This window comes from Embiotoca jacksoni, unplaced genomic scaffold (assembly GCF_022577435.1).
Source record: "Embiotoca jacksoni isolate LCO1_2020_lvr unplaced genomic scaffold, fEmbJac1.0.p SCAF_65, whole genome shotgun sequence".
Taxonomy (NCBI): domain Eukaryota; kingdom Metazoa; phylum Chordata; class Actinopteri; family Embiotocidae; genus Embiotoca; species Embiotoca jacksoni.
The window spans coordinates 1168955-1186682 of NW_027185420.1; the positions used below are offsets into that span (position 1 = coordinate 1168955).

Below are 17728 nucleotides of genomic sequence, written 5' to 3' on the forward strand. Positions count from 1 at the left end.
GAGGTGGGCCAAGACCAGCCTCTCCAGCACCTTCATCACATGAGATGTGAGGGCAACCGGTCGGTAGTCGTTGAGGCCGGATGGAGTCGTCTTCTTAGGGACTGGAACCAGGCAGGACGTCTTCCTCAGCACCGGGACCTCCTCCTGCTTCAGGTTCAGGCTGAAGAGGTGTTGCAGGACCTCAGCCAGCTGGACGGCGCAGGTCTTCAGGACCTCGGGGCCGATGCCGTCAGGTCTTCAGGACCTCGGGGCCGATGCCGTCAGGTCTTCAGGACCCCGGGGTTGATGCCGTCAGGTCCCGCAGCCTTGCGCTGGTGGAGTCTCTCCAGCTGTCTCCTAACCTGGCCAGTCGTCACAGAGAGGAGGGTGGGGGGGGTCAAGGTGTCGATGCAGCTCACCAGGGAGGAAAAAGGGGGGAGGGGGGTGTAAGGTGTGGAGGAGACAGATGAGAGTGGTGAACTAAACCTGTTGAAGATACAGTTTAGCTCATTGGCCCTCTCCAGGTTCCCCCTAGTTGTTCCTCCAGGTTCCCCCTGGTTGTTCCTCTCCAGGTTCCCCCTAGTTGTTCCTCTCCAGGTTCCCCCTGGTTGTTCCTCTCCAGGTTCCCCCTGGTTGTTCCTCTCCAGGTTCCCCCTAGTTGTTCCTCTCCAGGTTCCCCCTAGTTGTTCCTCTCCAGGTTCCCCTTGGTTGTTCCTCTCCAGGTTCCCTCTGATTGTTCCTCTCCAGGTTCCCCCTGGTTGTTCCTCTCCAGGTTCCCCCTAGTTGTTCCTCTCCAGGTTCCCCCTGGTTGTTCCTCTCCAGGTTCCCCCTGGTTGTTCCTCTCCAGGTTCCCCCTAGTTGTTCCTCTCCAGGTTCCCCTTGGTTGTTCCTCTCCAGGTTCCCTCTGATTGTTCCTCTCCAGGTTCCCCCTGGTTGTTCCTCTCCAGGTTCCCCCTGGTTGTTCCTCTCCAGCTTCCCCCTGGTTGTTCCTCTCCAGGTTCCCCCTGGTTGTCTCTCTCTCCCCTTGAACCCAGTAATCTCCTTCATTCCGGTCCACACCTCCCTCACGTTGTTCTGCTGGAGTTTGGCCTCCAGCTTCCTCCTGTAGGAGTCCTTGCACTCCCTGAGCTTCTCCTTCAGGTGGCGCTGCACTCTCCTGAGCTCGTCCCTGTCCCCAGACCTGAAGGCTGCTTTCTTCTTATTAAGAAGAACTTTCAGGTCACTGGTGATCCACGGCTTGTTGTTGGGGAAGCAGTGTCCAGTCCTGGATGGTACGGTGGTGTGTTCACAGAATTTAATGTATTCTGTGATACAGTCCGTCCTGCTGTTGATGTCCTCCCCATGTGATCCACACAGCACATCCCAGTCCGTGGACTCAAAGCAGTCCTGCAGGGCGTCTTTAGCCTCCTGTGTCCACCTCCTCACAGTCCTTGTGGTTACAGGCTGCCTCTGCACCAGGGGAACATACTTGGGAGTCAGCAGGACCAGGTTGTGGTCTGATCTACCAAGGAGGGGAAGGGCAGTAGTACTGTATGCATCCATGGCATTAGCATACAGTAGGTCCAGAGTTTTATTGTTCCGGGTGGGGCAGTTCACATACTGGTGCAAAGTAACTAACAAGAATGCACCGGGATGCTGAGTCTGCAGTTTGGACACAGTATGATGTGAAATATTTTAGATTTCTCCTGTTTTGTCAGGCACACACAATTGTAATTTACTATATTTACTATAATAATATCATATAATATTATTTATTTATATTCATTTAATAGCTGTTTGATTGACAGGCCTGTGGTGCAGTCAGGTTACAGCTATCGGTGGGCGGGACGTAGTAGCTCAGGTTTCCAATCAGATCAGTCAGATCCAGCGCCGGCTCCTCCCCCAGCTCGTCCCAAATATGGTCATGATCTTTTGGAACCGACCTCTAGTGGCACTCGGTGGTATTGCATCTTAAGACACTTCTGCATTGGAACCATTTTTTATAGCTGGAAGCTATGAACACTTTTATATATGTCTGTGGTGGAGGCGGAATAAATTAACGAAGCATCTATTATTATTAATATCAATCAAGCTTGCAAGTGTGAACGTTAAGTTATAAAACTTTTTTTTTTAAAGTATCAATGATGCATTAATAAAACAAGGTTTATTTATTTTACTGGACAGTGATCTCATCACTTCGCGTTGGCGTCATCAGAGGGGAGAGAGAGAGGGGAGGGGGGGGGGGGGGCAGAGTCACAGGGCGGTCCAATCACAACCGGAGCATTAATGCATCATTTAGTAATTTGATTTGTTGCCGTTTATAGTATTATTCAGTACATGAGGAGACGAGACAGATCAGCTGATTTCCTGCTTACACGGCGGAGCAGAACACACACGCGCGCACACACACACACACACACACACACACACACACACAGACACACACACACCAGGTGTGTCAGGACATCTCCGGGACACACACTTCATTGATCGGGTCTCCGGTGGGCTGCCGGTCCGGACTGCCCCAAACAGGCCGGTCCAACTCCGGAGGACGGGACGGAGACGAGCTTCATTCAAATCCGCTCCCGAAAATAAACAACTTCTTCCAAAAATAACACCGCTGCAGCAGCAGAAGACAGTCCGCGTACGGATCATCTATTTGACGTATTATAAACATTATCTGATCGTTATCACCGGACAGAGAGACGCCGCTGCGGGAGGATGAGCGGCTCCTCTGCGCCGGTCGCGGAGCGGCCCAGGCTGGAGGACGTGGCCGAGGAGGAGGACGTGTTCGCCGAGGAGGAGCGCTGCGGGAGCGCGCTGGAGCCGGGCTGCTGCCAGGTGCGTGGGAGATGGTCTGTGTGTGTGTGTGTGTGTGTGTGTGTGTGTGTGTGTGTGTGTGTGTGTGTGTGTGTGAAACGCTTCCACCAAAACCACAGAGCCTGTAATAAATGTGCATTATTGTAATGTCCTGTGTTTATTTTTGCTCCAGGAGATGCGGAGGGGGAAGCAGCAGCAGGTGGAGGGCGTACAGCTGCACGTGTCCCAGATGCAGTCCGAGTTCGTCCAGCTGACCTTCAAGAAGCAGGTGTCTTACAGGTAGGAAAACACATTGAGTGGCGGGTACAGTGGCCCACTTCCTGGAAACCTGTTCTACCTGAAACTCTGAAGCCTCTTCCTGGTGGCATTGTTGTCATCACATGACACCTGGAGTGTGTGTGTGTGTTAAAGGTCTTTTTTTATACCAAAGTGAAAAAGGTTGAGATTAGTTTCACTCATGAAAATTACAAACTAGAAATGACAGATATGATAAAAAATGACCTGATTTGATGCATCATCCCCCCTCTCATGTGATCATCTTCATCCACACCATAACAGGTGGTCTTTGTGTATGAGGAAGATTCATTTGGTTTTTTTCTGCGGTGGTGTGTTCACTGACTCCTGGAAAGCAGTTTTCCTGTTGTGGCTGCTGGACAGGTTGGTTGATGATGTTGATGCTGAATCTCTGAGGAAGAAGATATGAATCGAAGCTCAGCTGTTACAGATCGTTCAGTTGCACCGGAAACATCAAGATATGTGAATTTTATGCTTTAAATAAACAAAGTGTATTTTAACATACAGTAATATGTAATCACTTCCTTCGATTGTAAGCATTTCATTTGAGACTTATATTGTGAAGGCCACATTTCCCGCCAAAGCCCCGTCACTTCCTGTTTTTTCCACTTGTTCCGGGAGTTTTATTTGGTGATGAAAACAGGAGCTGAGTTATTTTTGGTATTAAAGCGAGTTGTGTTTGAAATTTTGTGACTTTATGCTGTTGATACTTTCAGCACAGATTCTGTTGATAACGTTTTTTTGCGGAAAAATTGCGTGAATTGAAAAAACGTTAGTTGCGTTAATTAATGCCATCAATTGTGAGTGTTTTTTTACAGACTTGTTACAACCAGAGATTAAATCACTGCATTAATATACGAAGGATCGTATCCTGTCGGTACCTCCTGCTGGGCGGAGACCTCAGAATCAATTATAAACTATCGGAGCAGCAGCGATGGAACCACTTCATCATAGTTAGCCCCTCCCCCTCTGGTCACTGATTGGTCCACCTTTCAGACTGTAATCACAGGGAAGTGAGTCAGGCTGTGAGTCAGGTGGAGCCTGTTCAGGGTGAATGAACAGATGATGGAGCCGGCTGATGGTTTTCGTCTGGTGATCATGTTTCAAACTGAGAAGCTACGAACGCTTTTTACAAACATACAGTCTTTGAACTCGGCAGATCACCGTGACCTCATGTACCTCCTGTCACTTCCTCATATTCTCATATTGAACTTTTATTATCGCCACAACGCTGTGAAGGAATTTCTATGAATTTTGTACAAACGTTCATTTGGACTTGCGACCTCCCATCTGTCCTCTTCTTGTGGATGCGATATCTTAAAGATAAGGTGGTGAAGCGGTGACGTTTTATATCCAAAAGGTCAAAGGTCAGCTAATGTCGCGTAAAAATGCCTTTTCTGGCCAATATTCAGGGTCGATTGTGAACATGTTTCAAGTGTAGTCAGACACTGAATTGGTGACACTAATGTTGGGTATCCATCAACTTCATCAACTGTGCTGATTGCAACCACCCACCGTCAGTGATGTCATCAACCGTCAGTGATGTCATCAACCGTCAGTGATGTCAATCAAACAGACACGCCCCCAAAAACAGGTCTTCTTGAATCTTCTTTTCTAATGAATGAGGGATTATTTTCAGATGGACCTCCAGAAAACTAATAAGAAGGAGTGACTTTAGCTAACAACACCGAGATAACTGATGGACACATTTTATTCACTTTGGATTTGATGAGAGAAGTTGAATGGGAGTCTATGGAGCCGGAGGCTTTTTGGAGCCGACCTCTAGTGGCACTCGCTGGTATTGCAGCTGAAGACACTTCTGGATCAGAACCATTTTACAGACCTGAAGCTACGAACACTTTTATATCCAGTCTGTGGTCTGATTGCATTGAATTTCTGTTTTGTCTGGTTGAAGGTGTGTGTGAAGCATCCAGGTTTTAATATTTGTAGCGTCTGCACTACTTCTATAAATTCGGAGCTGCAGCGTGATTGGTTGGCGGTGAAATCTGCAGTACAGTTGATAAAATACATGGAGAGGGTGTTTGTAAAAAAAGCTTGTCGGATACCGAACTGAATCTTCCACAAATAATGCACGCTGAGCTGAATATGACATCACATACTGAGTCTGGATTTTCATTTCCTTGTTCAGTCTTTCAAATATTCTGAAAAAACTGGTGTCTGATTTCAGAAAAGGGACTTTTTTTTTTATCAGCGTGTCGGAGGTCAGAAATTGTAAGACGGCGTGAAGCTGCTCATCAGCCGGCTGCTTATGTCACCGCCAGTGTGAGGCATAATCTCAGCATCATTTATTGTAGTCAGTAATCCAGATGGGATTGTGTGTGTGTGTGTGTGTGTGTGTGTGTGTGTGTGTGTGTGTGTGTGTGTGTGTGTGTGTGTGTGTGTGTGTGTGTGTGTGTGTGTGTGTGTGTGTGGTGGGGGCGGGGCCGGCGCAGCTGTCACTTCTGACTCAGGCGAGTTATGTAAGTATCAGCTGTATCTGTGGCACCGCGAAACTGTGTATGTGTGTGTGTGTGTGTGTGTGTACTTCATAATAATTGTTCATATGGAGTTTTCAAAGAAATAACAGCGACATTAAATCTGTGACGCGATATTTTGAAATATTCTCTAAAGCACTTCAGAAAAATCGTAATTTAACCTTTTGATGCACGAAAGTAACGCCAGTACGACGATTAAAACATTAAACTTGTTTTTAACCATTACAGGTTTCTATTGGAACAATTTTAAACTTGCATGCAAAAAATAAAATACTTATTCATACTCTTATTGTTGGTACAGAAAAAGACAATAAAGACAAAAACATAAAGATTTAGACAAGATTGCACGGTTTGTTTTTGGCTGAAATAGTTTAAATTGCTTCTTGAGGAACAAGGATGGATGTTTGTTGAGATTTTAATGATACGACTTGTTGATCCGACACGCTGGCGACGCTCTGATTGGTTCTTTTGGGGTTTTTCAGAGATAAAACACCACATGGCGCAGCGTACATCCTGCCATACATCCACTCTATTTGTCTTTTTACTTCATGTTTTTTCTAGTTAACTTTAGATTTCGAACTCCAGCTACAAACCCTGGAAGGTTTCAGTGATGAAATCGCTGAGGGAAGTTCTCAATTTTAGTTAGTTTTTCATTTTGTTGTGGTACTCAATGTGTTTTTTTTTCAAAAGTCAAGGTCACTGTGAGCCCAAATTCGACACATTCACATCAACATGATATCTCAGGAATGCCAGCATGGGATGACTTGAAATGTGGCACAATCGTTCACGTGGTCTTAAAGATGAACTGGTTTGAGTTTGGTGGTCAAAGGTCAAAGTTCAAAGTCACTGTGATGTCACGTTCCTGTCGTCTGTCCGTCTCGTTCTTGTAAACATAATATATCAAGAACGCCTCGAGGGAATTTCTTCAAACTCCACACACACACACAAACGTTCACTTCGGCTCAACAATGAACTGTTTAGATTTTAGAGGTCAAAGGTCAAGGTCACTGTGACATCAATATCTGTTTGGGCTTGGACAGATATACATGTAAACTCCAGCTTTAGTGGTAACTAGTATTAAATTAACAGATTTTTCCACCTGTAGTTTCATTTGCAGCAACCAGTTGTATAAATTTGATTACAGATTAAATATTAATAGTCCCCCCCCCCCCCACAATCAAACATAATAATATAGAATAAACAATGACTTCCCTGAAAATGAACATGATAACGGTCCAACCTAAAAAAGACGTGACAGATGGGACGTGAGGAACAAACGTCCTATAAATGTGACAGTTGCTGGTTGTTCCTGTATTGTGAAGAGGAACAGATGTAACGCCGGCCGGGACGCCTCGGCAGAATATTTGTCCAACTGTTGTCGGCTCATCTCATTTGACAAATGGGCAACAACATGTTTGTGATGTTTGTATGGTTGAACAAAAGGAGCACAGAACACTCATCGGCTGTAAAACATGGACAAATGTTTTATTTCTTGTTGAGTAAAAATCTGTAACTGATTTCTACGTTGTTCCAGACTTAGTTTGGTAAATTCTGGTGAGACAAAGTCCAACATCTGGATCGTCCATTTGTCTGAACAAGGACACAAACCATTTATTTTTACTTTCAGTACGTACTGCAGCTATAACCTTACAAAGCATCTGCTGTTGCATGTACTGTGTGTACAATCGGGAACATGCTACTACATCATAACAATGCTCCTTGACCTTTGACCCTCTTGGTCGTACCCCTCGCAACATTTGACATTTGAAGTAAAAAAACAAAAATGATGCGATTTGGAACGAATACGCTTCATTTTAATGGCTCTTATTCTTATTGTTTTTGTGGACGGAGCATCAGCAGCTCAGTCAATGTGACGTATCTTCCGCCGTGCAAAGGATTGTGGGTCAGAACAGCTCAAGGAGATGTAGTAGGACATCCTGGTACTTGTGGCATCCTACGTTTAATATGCTGTCACTGTATTCCAGTATCCACACTAACACACTATTTAATACGCCAGAAAAAAATGAAGTATGGCCCAATATTTAGTATGTGAAACATAGGATGTCAAAAGTACCAGGATGTTCCAGCACATCTGACTGGATGAACTGAGCCTGTGTAGTATATGTATGTAATATCTCATGAGGCAGGATGACACTAAATGTAATCAGGGCGGCTGCCGTGTCTGGTGTTTGTAATCTCGCAGTGACAGTGACAGTCGCTATAAATAGAGTCTGCGTTGAACGGACTTCATCTCGTTGAGAAAGACGGACGCTGATGACCATCAGGCTCTGAACGCCGTCTTCCTGCCGGTAATAACACCGATCACAATAGATTTCACTCCAGAATGAGATGTGCTCGGCCCACAGCTGACCTGCTCCGAGCAGCCAGCTTTGAAATCACGCTAAACTTGTTTGCCGTTCACTTGACCTCCAAAGATGAACTGATTCGATTTTGGAAGGGAAAGGTCAAAGGTCAAGGTCACTAGGAGGCCCAATTCGACACATTCACGTGAACATGATACATCAGCAACGTCAGGATGGAGTTTCTTTAAAATGTGGCACAATAGTTCACTCGACCTCAAAGATGAACTGATTAGAGTTTGGTGTTTAAAGGTCAAAGTTCAAAGTCACCGTGACCTTACGTTGCCCTCATCTATCCGTCTCGTTCTTGTAATAATATATCAAGAACTCCTCGAGGGAACTTCTTCAGACTTGGCAAAACCATTCACTTCACACTGAGGCCAACTTTTTTGCTGTTTGGAAGCAAACACTGTAAATCGCTTTGTCGACCGCCGAGCTGCTACACAAGTGGAAACCATTTCATATTTACTTGCAACATGTTGCTGACTCCCGACTGACACACGTTTCGTGTCTTAAAGACCAAGTATTTATTTCTGTACACAAAAAAATTAAATCATGCTTTAAAAAAAGAAAATGACTGTTTGAAATTTGCCGTGTGCAGGAGGTTTTCTCTGGAGCTGTCGTTAGCCTGAAATGTCATCGTCTTCGGCGGCGTTTTCTCCCGTAGGCCTCCCCGTGTTTTCATATGGCAGTTGCCATTTTAATATTACATTTTAATTATAATGCTGCCGTCTCTCTATCATATTTCTCACTGAGTATTTTACAGTGAGTGAAACAGCGCCTCCCTAAACGGCACGTGTGGTGAAACATGGTATTGCAGTGCAATTGGCGCTCATGTCAGCGTCCCGGGGGGGAAATCCAGGCTATGTTGGCTTCCCTTGGTAAAAAAACAACAACAATCAGAGGAGGCTGCAGTCATTCCACTGCCAAACTGTGATTACTCAGGATTATGCCGAGAGGAACTCAGCCGCTGTTTGGCATCACACCAATCAAATCAAACAGACAGTCTTGTGTTGATTTTACCGTTAGCGACATTGGCGAGTGTAGTTATGGAGGACGGAGATTTGGAGGGTTTTTTTTTTTAGTAAAAAACAGCTTTACTAATCTACCATTAGAGCAGCAGCTTAAAATCAAATCTGACGGTGGACCAACATCAAAACTAGTGCTGCACGCAGACAGGAAAACAGGAAGCTGGACTTTCAGTGTGGAAGACCAAAAAGTCACGTAGATTGTGCTGTGAAATTGAAGTTTTTTTGGACGAGTCAGGATTGACGAGGCTCTCGTCTTTGGCAAGAAGCATTAACGCAGAAAGCCATAATAAATACGTAAAAAAGAGCCGTGATATTCTGGTGAGACTCTTTGTTGTATCTCCATACCAGATGATCATCTGGTTACATTTCATTGGCTGTAAAAAAAAAAGCAACATATTTTTTTCTGCAAAACCGAATGTTGATTTGAGGTCGTTTCTCACTTTGCTTTCTCAAAAATTTTGCCCACACAATCTGATCTGACTTCTATAATAGGAGAGTGTTTTGGGTGCTCCAACCACAGATTGGATAAAAAAGAGTTCGTAGCTTCAGGTCTGTAAAATGGTTCCGATGCGGAAGTATCTGAAGCTGCAATACCAGCGAGTGCCACTAGAGGTCGGCTCCAAAAAGCCTCCGGCTCCATCGACTCCCATTCAACTTCTCTCATCAAATCCAAAGTGAATAAAATGTGTCCATCAGTTATCTCGGTGTTGTTAGCTAAAGTCACTCCTTCTTATTAGTTTTCTGGAGGTCCATCTGAAAATAATCCCTCATTCATTAGAAAAGAAGATTCAAGAAGACCTGTTTTTGGGGGCGTGTCTGTTTGATTGACAGGTCTGTGGTGCAGTCAGGTTACAGCTATCGGTGGGCGGGACGTAGTATCGTCAGGTTTCCAATCAGATCGGTCAGATCCACCACTGGCTCCTCCCCCAGCTCGTCCAAATATGGTCACTTCCTGCTCCAAACCGCTCCGAACTAGCAAAGATGGTTGACGGACAGAATCTGAACTGGAGGATTCATAACGTTCACAAACCAACGATGACATCACTGATGGATGATGACATCACTGATGGTTGATGACTGTTCTTTTATTTTTTTCAGTGAATTTGTATACAGAGGAGGAAACCAAATATGTCGGGTCCGAGTTGAACCTGGATCATCTTTTTTCAGCAGCACAATTCAAAGCCCATCAAACTCACATCCCTGCTAGATGATTTAGTAATGTGACCGGGGTCGTAGCAAAACTTAATCTCTCTGGGATTATCTACCTGGATTACTGAGCGAGGCCCTCCTGGTTGAATTGTTGGACCTCCCTGAAACCACCGAGTCCAGCTGGATTATTTCTTATTGACAATCGCTGTCCACACAGGACGAGCCTTTTTTATTCAGATGATTCAATCATGCTTTAGTTTTGACCTCCAGTCTTGTGATGATAGTTTGAGCCTCCGGCAGCAGCTAGGAAGTCTTCGGTCTCTTAATACTTGTCATCGTGTGCGTTAGCCGTCTGATGCTGTGGCATGCGGAGGTCCGACTGTATTTCAAGACACTGACAACCATCCCAATCATGAGTGACACATCATGAGGTGTTAGTTTGATCGACTGAGGGCGTGGAAGAAGAACAACGATCGCTATTTGCTGCATTAGGCGTCAATATAAACTCAACACTTCCTGTATTTATGTCAAACTAAAACTCCTCTGGCGTTTTATAAAATAGAAAAGGCTTTTATTGTGAAACATTTGCAGGGACGTGTTGAGAAAAATCCAGAACAACCTCCGGTGCTTCAAACAGCATCACAACCAATCATTAACCATCAGTGATGTCATCAACCATCAGTGATGTCATCGTTGGTTTGTGAACGTTATGAATCCTCCAGTTCAGATTCTGTCCATCAACCATCTTTGTTAGTTCAGAGCGGTTTGGAGCAGGAAGTGACCATATTTGGAGGAGCTGGGGGAGGAGCCAGCGGTGGATCTGACCGATCTGATCGGAAACCTGACGATACTACGTCCCGCCCACCGATAGCTGTAACCTGACTGCACCACAGACCTGTCAATCAAACAGACACGCCCCCAAAAACAGGTCTTCTTGAATCTTCTTTTCTAATGAATGAGGGATTATTTTCAGATGGACCTCCAGAAAACTAATAAGAAGGAGTGACTTTAGCTAACAACACCGAGATAACTGATGGACACATTTTATTCACTTTGGATTTGATGAGAGAAGTTGAACGGGAGTCTATGGAGCCGGAGGCTTTTTGGAGCCGACCTCTAGTGGCACTCGCTGGTATTGCAGCTGAAGACACTTCTGGATCAGAACCATTTTACAGACCTGAAGCTATGAACACTTCTATATCCAGTCTGTGGTCTGATTGCATTGAATTTCTGTTTTGTCTGGTTGAAGGTGTGTGTGAAGCATCCAGGTTTTAATATTTGTAGCATCTGCACTACTTCTTACAGACCTGAAGCTACGAACTCTTTTATATCCAGACTGTGGTACAGAATGATATCAGAGAGTCGTATCATTAACGTTTAAGGCAGGATAATAAATTTCAGCCTACAGCTTCCTGGAAAGAGTCGATCTCCAACTGGATGTGTGAATCACGGGGATGTTTCATTTCACAACATCCAGCTGTTCCTCTTCCTCTCTGCCATCATACAGCAGAGCGGGCCAGTCAGTGTTATCTGTCTGTTTGCAGGGTCAGATACACAAGTAGGTCAATCAATGTCTCGTATCACTCCCCCTCCCACCCCCTAACCCCCACACACACCCCTGGACACTAAATACAGTCACTTATAATGAAATTAAGTCATGCTGTTTGATTTATGATTGATTTTTTTATCAAATGTTTTCCAACAAGATGAATATGTAGCAAAGTATATGTACCAAGATCATCGGTTATTTAGAAATCAAACATAATGCCACATCAGATCCAAAATACTGAACAAAAGACATTGTTTATTGGTTAAATATTGAATTTAAAATATACTAGCTGGGCATGTAGAAACCATAAAGCATCCAGTCAAGCCGTAATATCATTTTATATCAGAAAAAAACCAAATATCACAAACAAAATTAAACATGTGCTACAAATGTAAGTAAAGTATAATAGAAAAAAACCCTGAAATCACTGCACTTCAAACAAGTTCTAGATTACAACATTCAACTCACTGTTCTCCAAAAAGCAAAGAAAATAAATACATCTGAACGATGAAATTCAATATTGGCTGCAAAACTGTAAGTATAATATGAAAATCTAAAAAAACTTGGCTCAGTTTGAAAAGCTTCAGCAAATTGTCTTTCACCCTTCGTGGGTGTTTTGCAGGATTCAGCAGAGTCTCTCTGCTCCACCTTCCTCTCCTGCTGCGCGTTCTCTTTCCCCTGCGACTTGTCTTCAAGGCAGAAACCAGCGGAGGATGCAGCAGTCTCGACAGACTCAGCTGTTGGTGTCAGGCGGATCAGGAGACGCAACGGGAAATGTAGTTTATTAAAATGACGAGTGGGCGAAAAGGCGTTTTGAATTGTTCCTCTTTTTTACTGTAATTTATTTGTAGTTGTGTTTTATATTGGATAGACAGAGGGAGGGTGCACTGTAAAAATACTCACCTTCACTTATAATGTAGAGAATACATCGGGTTTCTGCTGATTATATAGTTTACATGTTTTCTAAAAACCGACTGAACTGATCACATTTAAACCCTCTAGGCCTCAAAATCACACAAATATGTATTTAATTCAAGAACATAAACATGATTTTGTGTCCTAATATGACTCTATTAATATACTGTTAAATAAAAATGATGCAAATCTAACAATGACGCACATAAAGCATCAATACCAGGCTGGAGGAGCGCTGACACACATTTACAGCATCAATGTATTGATCACGTATTTGGAAACGACTGGATTTTTCCAGATGTTCTTAAAATGCACAAACATAGATCACAGTTTCACGAGACAGCTCCATTTGTCTAACATCTGTAGTTCCTACCAACGTCTTCCAGCTGTGGGGTTAAAGACCAGATGTGCTTTAGTTTATGGTCCAGTTGTCTTATAATGAGGATGTGAAACTGGGTTATGAAGGCTCTGTCAGATCTAATATGTCCTTAAATTGGTCTGCTTGGGCTTTTGAATTAAGCTTTATGGGCCCATGTTGTGTCCAATTACATCATCATTAATTATTGCATGTTCAGAAACAGATTTATTGCTGAGGGAATTTTCACACTAAAAATAGCAAGAAGCTGAACAAAGTTAGGTTAGGTTAGGTAGTTACTTTATTAATCCCCGAGGGGAAGTTTTTTCGCTACAGCAGCATACAGAAGCAATAAGATAATAATAGAACAATAGAAAAAGCAATAAAATAGCAGTAAAATAGCAGTAAAAACTATAAAAACTATAAACAAAGTGAGAACTTATCACAAAAGACAGAAGAAAATGGATTCGTGCAGATTTTGCATCTCATATGGTTTTATAATAGATTTCAAATTTGACTTTGATGTTATCTATTTGTTATTTAGCGTAATAGTATGCAAGTGTTATATTCTGGGTCTAATACAGCGAGACGTGGTCTCTAATTAAAACAAACAAAGGTGGTTCAAAAAAGGTTTCAAGGCTGCTCCTGTTTCGCGTGAACTATGCACAGAGCAGGAGGACGATATAAGTATTCTATCTCGCTTTTAGCACCTGAATTAGACGGTTTGTTTTTGTCTGCTGACGTGCGACTATCGTTTTTCCTTATTTGCCATGTTTTTTACCGTTGTAACGCATCACTCCCGTCAGAAGGTGGCAGTAATGTACTTAAAAGCCTGCATAGCCGTTCGTAACAAACATTTGATAATATTCGAATGGTTGCGTACAAATTTTCAAATCGTACTTTTGCTTTGAAACGTCCGTCCTTAATGTTTGACGGGAGTTTACAAAGCTGCCACGTGAAGAGTGTGGAAAAAGACAGAATTGCTGACACGACAAATTCTGCTCAGTATTACTGCTGCTGCCCTGCAAACAGCAAGTCATACTGTCACTGTCACGAATAATCACCACGTCTGATACGTGACACATCAATGGATCATTTGCATGACAAAAAAAAGAGCATCTTCAAAGGATGGTGTCGGGTTTCATACGTTGCTTTTATAACCAGCTTAAAGAGGATAAATGCAGCAGTTCTGGTGTTTATATCAAACATCACACATAAATGTTCCCTGTGATTCTACCAGCAGGACGGTTTGTTTCGGGGTCAGGTTGAGGATTCACGGTTGAAATGATAATCAGAGTCCCTTTTGTTGGAGAGAAACACAGAAAATAGGTCGGCGGTGGGTGTTGGGAAGTTAAAGGAATTGTGTGTCGTGCCGTCGAGTGTCATTTTATTTGTTGGAAATACTGAGTGGGCGACAGATGAGAGAGAGGAGACGAGCAGGTGTGTGTGTGTGTGTGTGTGTGTGTGTGTGTGTGTGTGTCAGAAATACTGAAATCATAATCACGTTGCACCATAACGAGCGTCCTCTTCATGCTGCTTTGCTGCCACCGGCTCTCCTGCACGCAATACATTCGATGCTGCATTAAAAGAAATATTTTTATGTAACAAATGGAATAAAAACTCCAGTGAAGATGTCGTTTTAGCCACATTTCTGAAAAGAAAGCATAAAAATGACAGGAAATGTGCCCCCAGACGCAGAAATATAAAACCCAAACATGAGTGACAGGATAATACAATGATGCCAAATTGCCTTTACACAGTGAGGTCCAGACCCCACAGTGTTCATATGAATAAATACATGTATTCATGATGTAAAAGAAACATGTAGCAGATAAAAAGTATCAATTCTATTATTACTAATATGAGAAAACTAATAAATACAAATTCAACTTCACTCCTGGTTCCTTTTAATTTAAGCAGGGAAGTATAGAAATTATGAAATGTTGTCTGGGGATGTGAATTTTTTTAAAATTTTTATTAACTTCCACTTATTTCAAACATTTTCATCCATTTAAAAGTTGAAGTCCAGTTTACACATATGATGAAATAAATAGGAATAATTAGCTTTTTACAATGAAAAACTAATCTTTCATGAAGAAAATACAAAGTCAGGAGTTTGAGCCAATGGTAACGACTTGATTGCATAGACCTCGTTCTAAAGGCATATAAATTTAGATTTCTTTCCATTTTATTATTTCATATCTATTTCTTTAAATTAGAACCTGTTCACTCAAACCTCTCAATCCTAACAAAGTCATTAAAAACCAGACCATGTTTCCCTCAAACCTCCATCGTAGTGATGTCAGATTACATTTTTCGGATATTTTTTATCTTTATCAGTCTGAGAAGGTAAAATTATGAACTCTTGTTTGTCGTAGAAAAATAATAATAGTAGTTATTTTGTGAGGACGTGATTTAGTGATTCAGTTTGGAGGACTCGGTCCATAACGGACAGGTTAAAAGCAGCTTTTGAAATGTTGTCATGTATTTCACTCTTTTTTGTTGGATTTGACTCAACTTTATTTCTTGTCTGATGTTGACTTTATATAGTATAAAGTTGTATATTAAAAAAGTAGTATGTTAAAGTAGTTTATTATATAGTAAACTTTATACTTCACGACAATTATTGTAATGATTATTATGATTTTTATTGCAAAAACTCCAGAATTTAAGTCACAATTTAAGACCTAAATACAGAAGTAGTAGAAAACTGAAGAAGCGTCGTGGACTTTCTGATTGGTTGTCTATCAAACAGCGCCCCCATGTGGTCATTTGCAGCTCTACACAAAGGAGGGCTAAAAATGATTTTCAGTGTCTCAGTGACCGCAGTCAGAAAAACATTATTTTTATCCAAAGGGAACTTTGATATGGTTAAAATAATCAACTCAGTTTACAATAATAATAATAATAATGAGTATTGATCTTATTGAATATAACACAAGTTTGACAGTAGCTGGTTTTCTGTGGTTGCAGCTCTCCTGTATGTTGGGATGCTGCACAGTGAGGTCAGCACCAGTTAGTTCAGCCGTTGTTTCACTTGTAACTTTGTCGCTTCACCTCGTGAATTTAAGACATAAAAAACCAAAACCTCTGAGAACGTCATTCTACCGTCTTCAGACAGTTGGAAAGAGTCCCAGCCGCTGGTTTCTTTCTGCTAGTTTCCTTCATGTTCTGCAGCTCAGCTCGCGACTCTGTGGTCACGTAACGACGGTAGATCTGCTGACTCATCACTGCTGCTGTCAATCAAAGGACATGTTGTCTCACCTGGACCCGTTGTCATTAGTTCCAGCGGCTCCAGTATGTTGAGACGTCCCCCTGTTGTCTTGTTCTGGAAATGTTTCCTGACACTTCTGAAGCCCAAACTTCTACTGTTCTGCTGTGACATCATCAGATCCTCTTCTGTGACATCATCAGGTTCTCTTCTGTGACATCATCAGATCCTCTTCTGTGACATCATCAGATCCTCTTCCTTTGATCTGAGATCAACATTATCTACAGAATGCTTCAGATGCTCTTCAGAGTTTCAGGGTTTCTTCAATACTTCAATAACAGTTGAATTTGTTCACTTCACTGTGGATTACGATGTGTTTACATTGTGGTAACCACGGAGACAGGTGGAGACACATAACCCTTCATGCTTACATTCACACCTACAGACAGTTTAGAGTCTCCAGTGAATCCACACATGCAGGTGATTAGACAGTTGGGTGTCTGTGGCCCCGCCTCCATCTCCTCCTGTGGCTCCGCCTCCATCTCCTCCTGTGGCCCCGTGGCTCCGCCTCCATCTCCTCCTGTCCACAACATGTCAAAGTTTCCTAGTGTGAAACTGTGAACCTTAACAGATGAGTAGACGAGGGCCTGACGGGTTGCTGCAGATATCAACGTCTAAGTGTGGAAGTCCAGCTGGATTTAATACGAACATCTGGAACACATTCAGTCTGAAGGAAGTTTTTATTTCCCAAAGAAACACATTTTGGTGCATTTTTGATAAAATGATAAATATAGTTTGAATTTGTTTGTTTTTGCTTCAAAAATACCTGTTTTTGGGGGCATGTCTGTTTGATTGACAGGCTTGCTGATCCTTTTGACCCTCCAGCTGTTGTTGGAAAAATTGAGACACACCAGATGTTGTACTTCCTCTTAGTACCACTGTCACAGGTAGTACTCTTTCATGACAGGACTCTTACTGTGTGTTTCAAATCTCACACTGACAGGAAATGACCTCATCATGTGAACACATCACCCTCCTTAATATCTGCAGCTTTCATTATTTTACACAGAAATCGACGTGTTTTTGTGTCCTCTGTTTGACACGCTCAATAAACACACCGATTCTTCTTCCTCACACACTTTTAATTTGACAAATCCGTCATGGCCCCGCCCCCTTCCTCTATGGAGCCAAGATGGCGACCGTCCTGAGCGCATCATCCTGGTACTGAAGCCCTCATATCATGACAGTCATTCTGTGCATTTCCATATCCACCTGTTTAAAGCCACATAAAACTAAAAATCAGATTTGAAGCAGAAAATTTGAAAAAAAATAAAATATTGTTTTACCAAATCCTCCACACAAAGTTGTGTTTTTACTTCTTGTTCCTACATTGAAATGTTTAAAGTGCAGTTTAAAAGTAGAAAACTGAAAGTGAATTTCTGCGGGGGGGGGGGGGGGCCTTATGAGGGGGATTTGTGACCACAAATAGTTTGGAAGCCAAAGTCAGACGTATTTTATTACGTCTTATTTACATATTTGTAGCTTCTGAATTTTTAGAGGAAGTGGAGGTTGTTTTTTTTTGAGAGAGAAT

The 17728-nt window shown here is 42.6% G+C and overlaps 1 protein-coding gene across 1 annotated transcript in view; it reads left to right on the plus strand.

Annotated features, from left to right (window-relative positions):
* Positions 1-2240: 2240 nt before the first annotated feature.
* The window catches only part of LOC138213949 (diacylglycerol kinase zeta-like), a 101175-nt gene continuing 85687 nt past the window's right edge, over positions 2241-17728 (plus strand). Inside the window, exons 1-2 of the mRNA XM_069175286.1 lie at positions 2241-2799; positions 2951-3057. Of these exons, the coding sequence (XP_069031387.1) occupies positions 2680-2799; positions 2951-3057 (227 nt within the window). The 5' untranslated portion in view covers positions 2241-2679. The remainder of the gene's footprint in view (positions 2800-2950; positions 3058-17728) is intronic.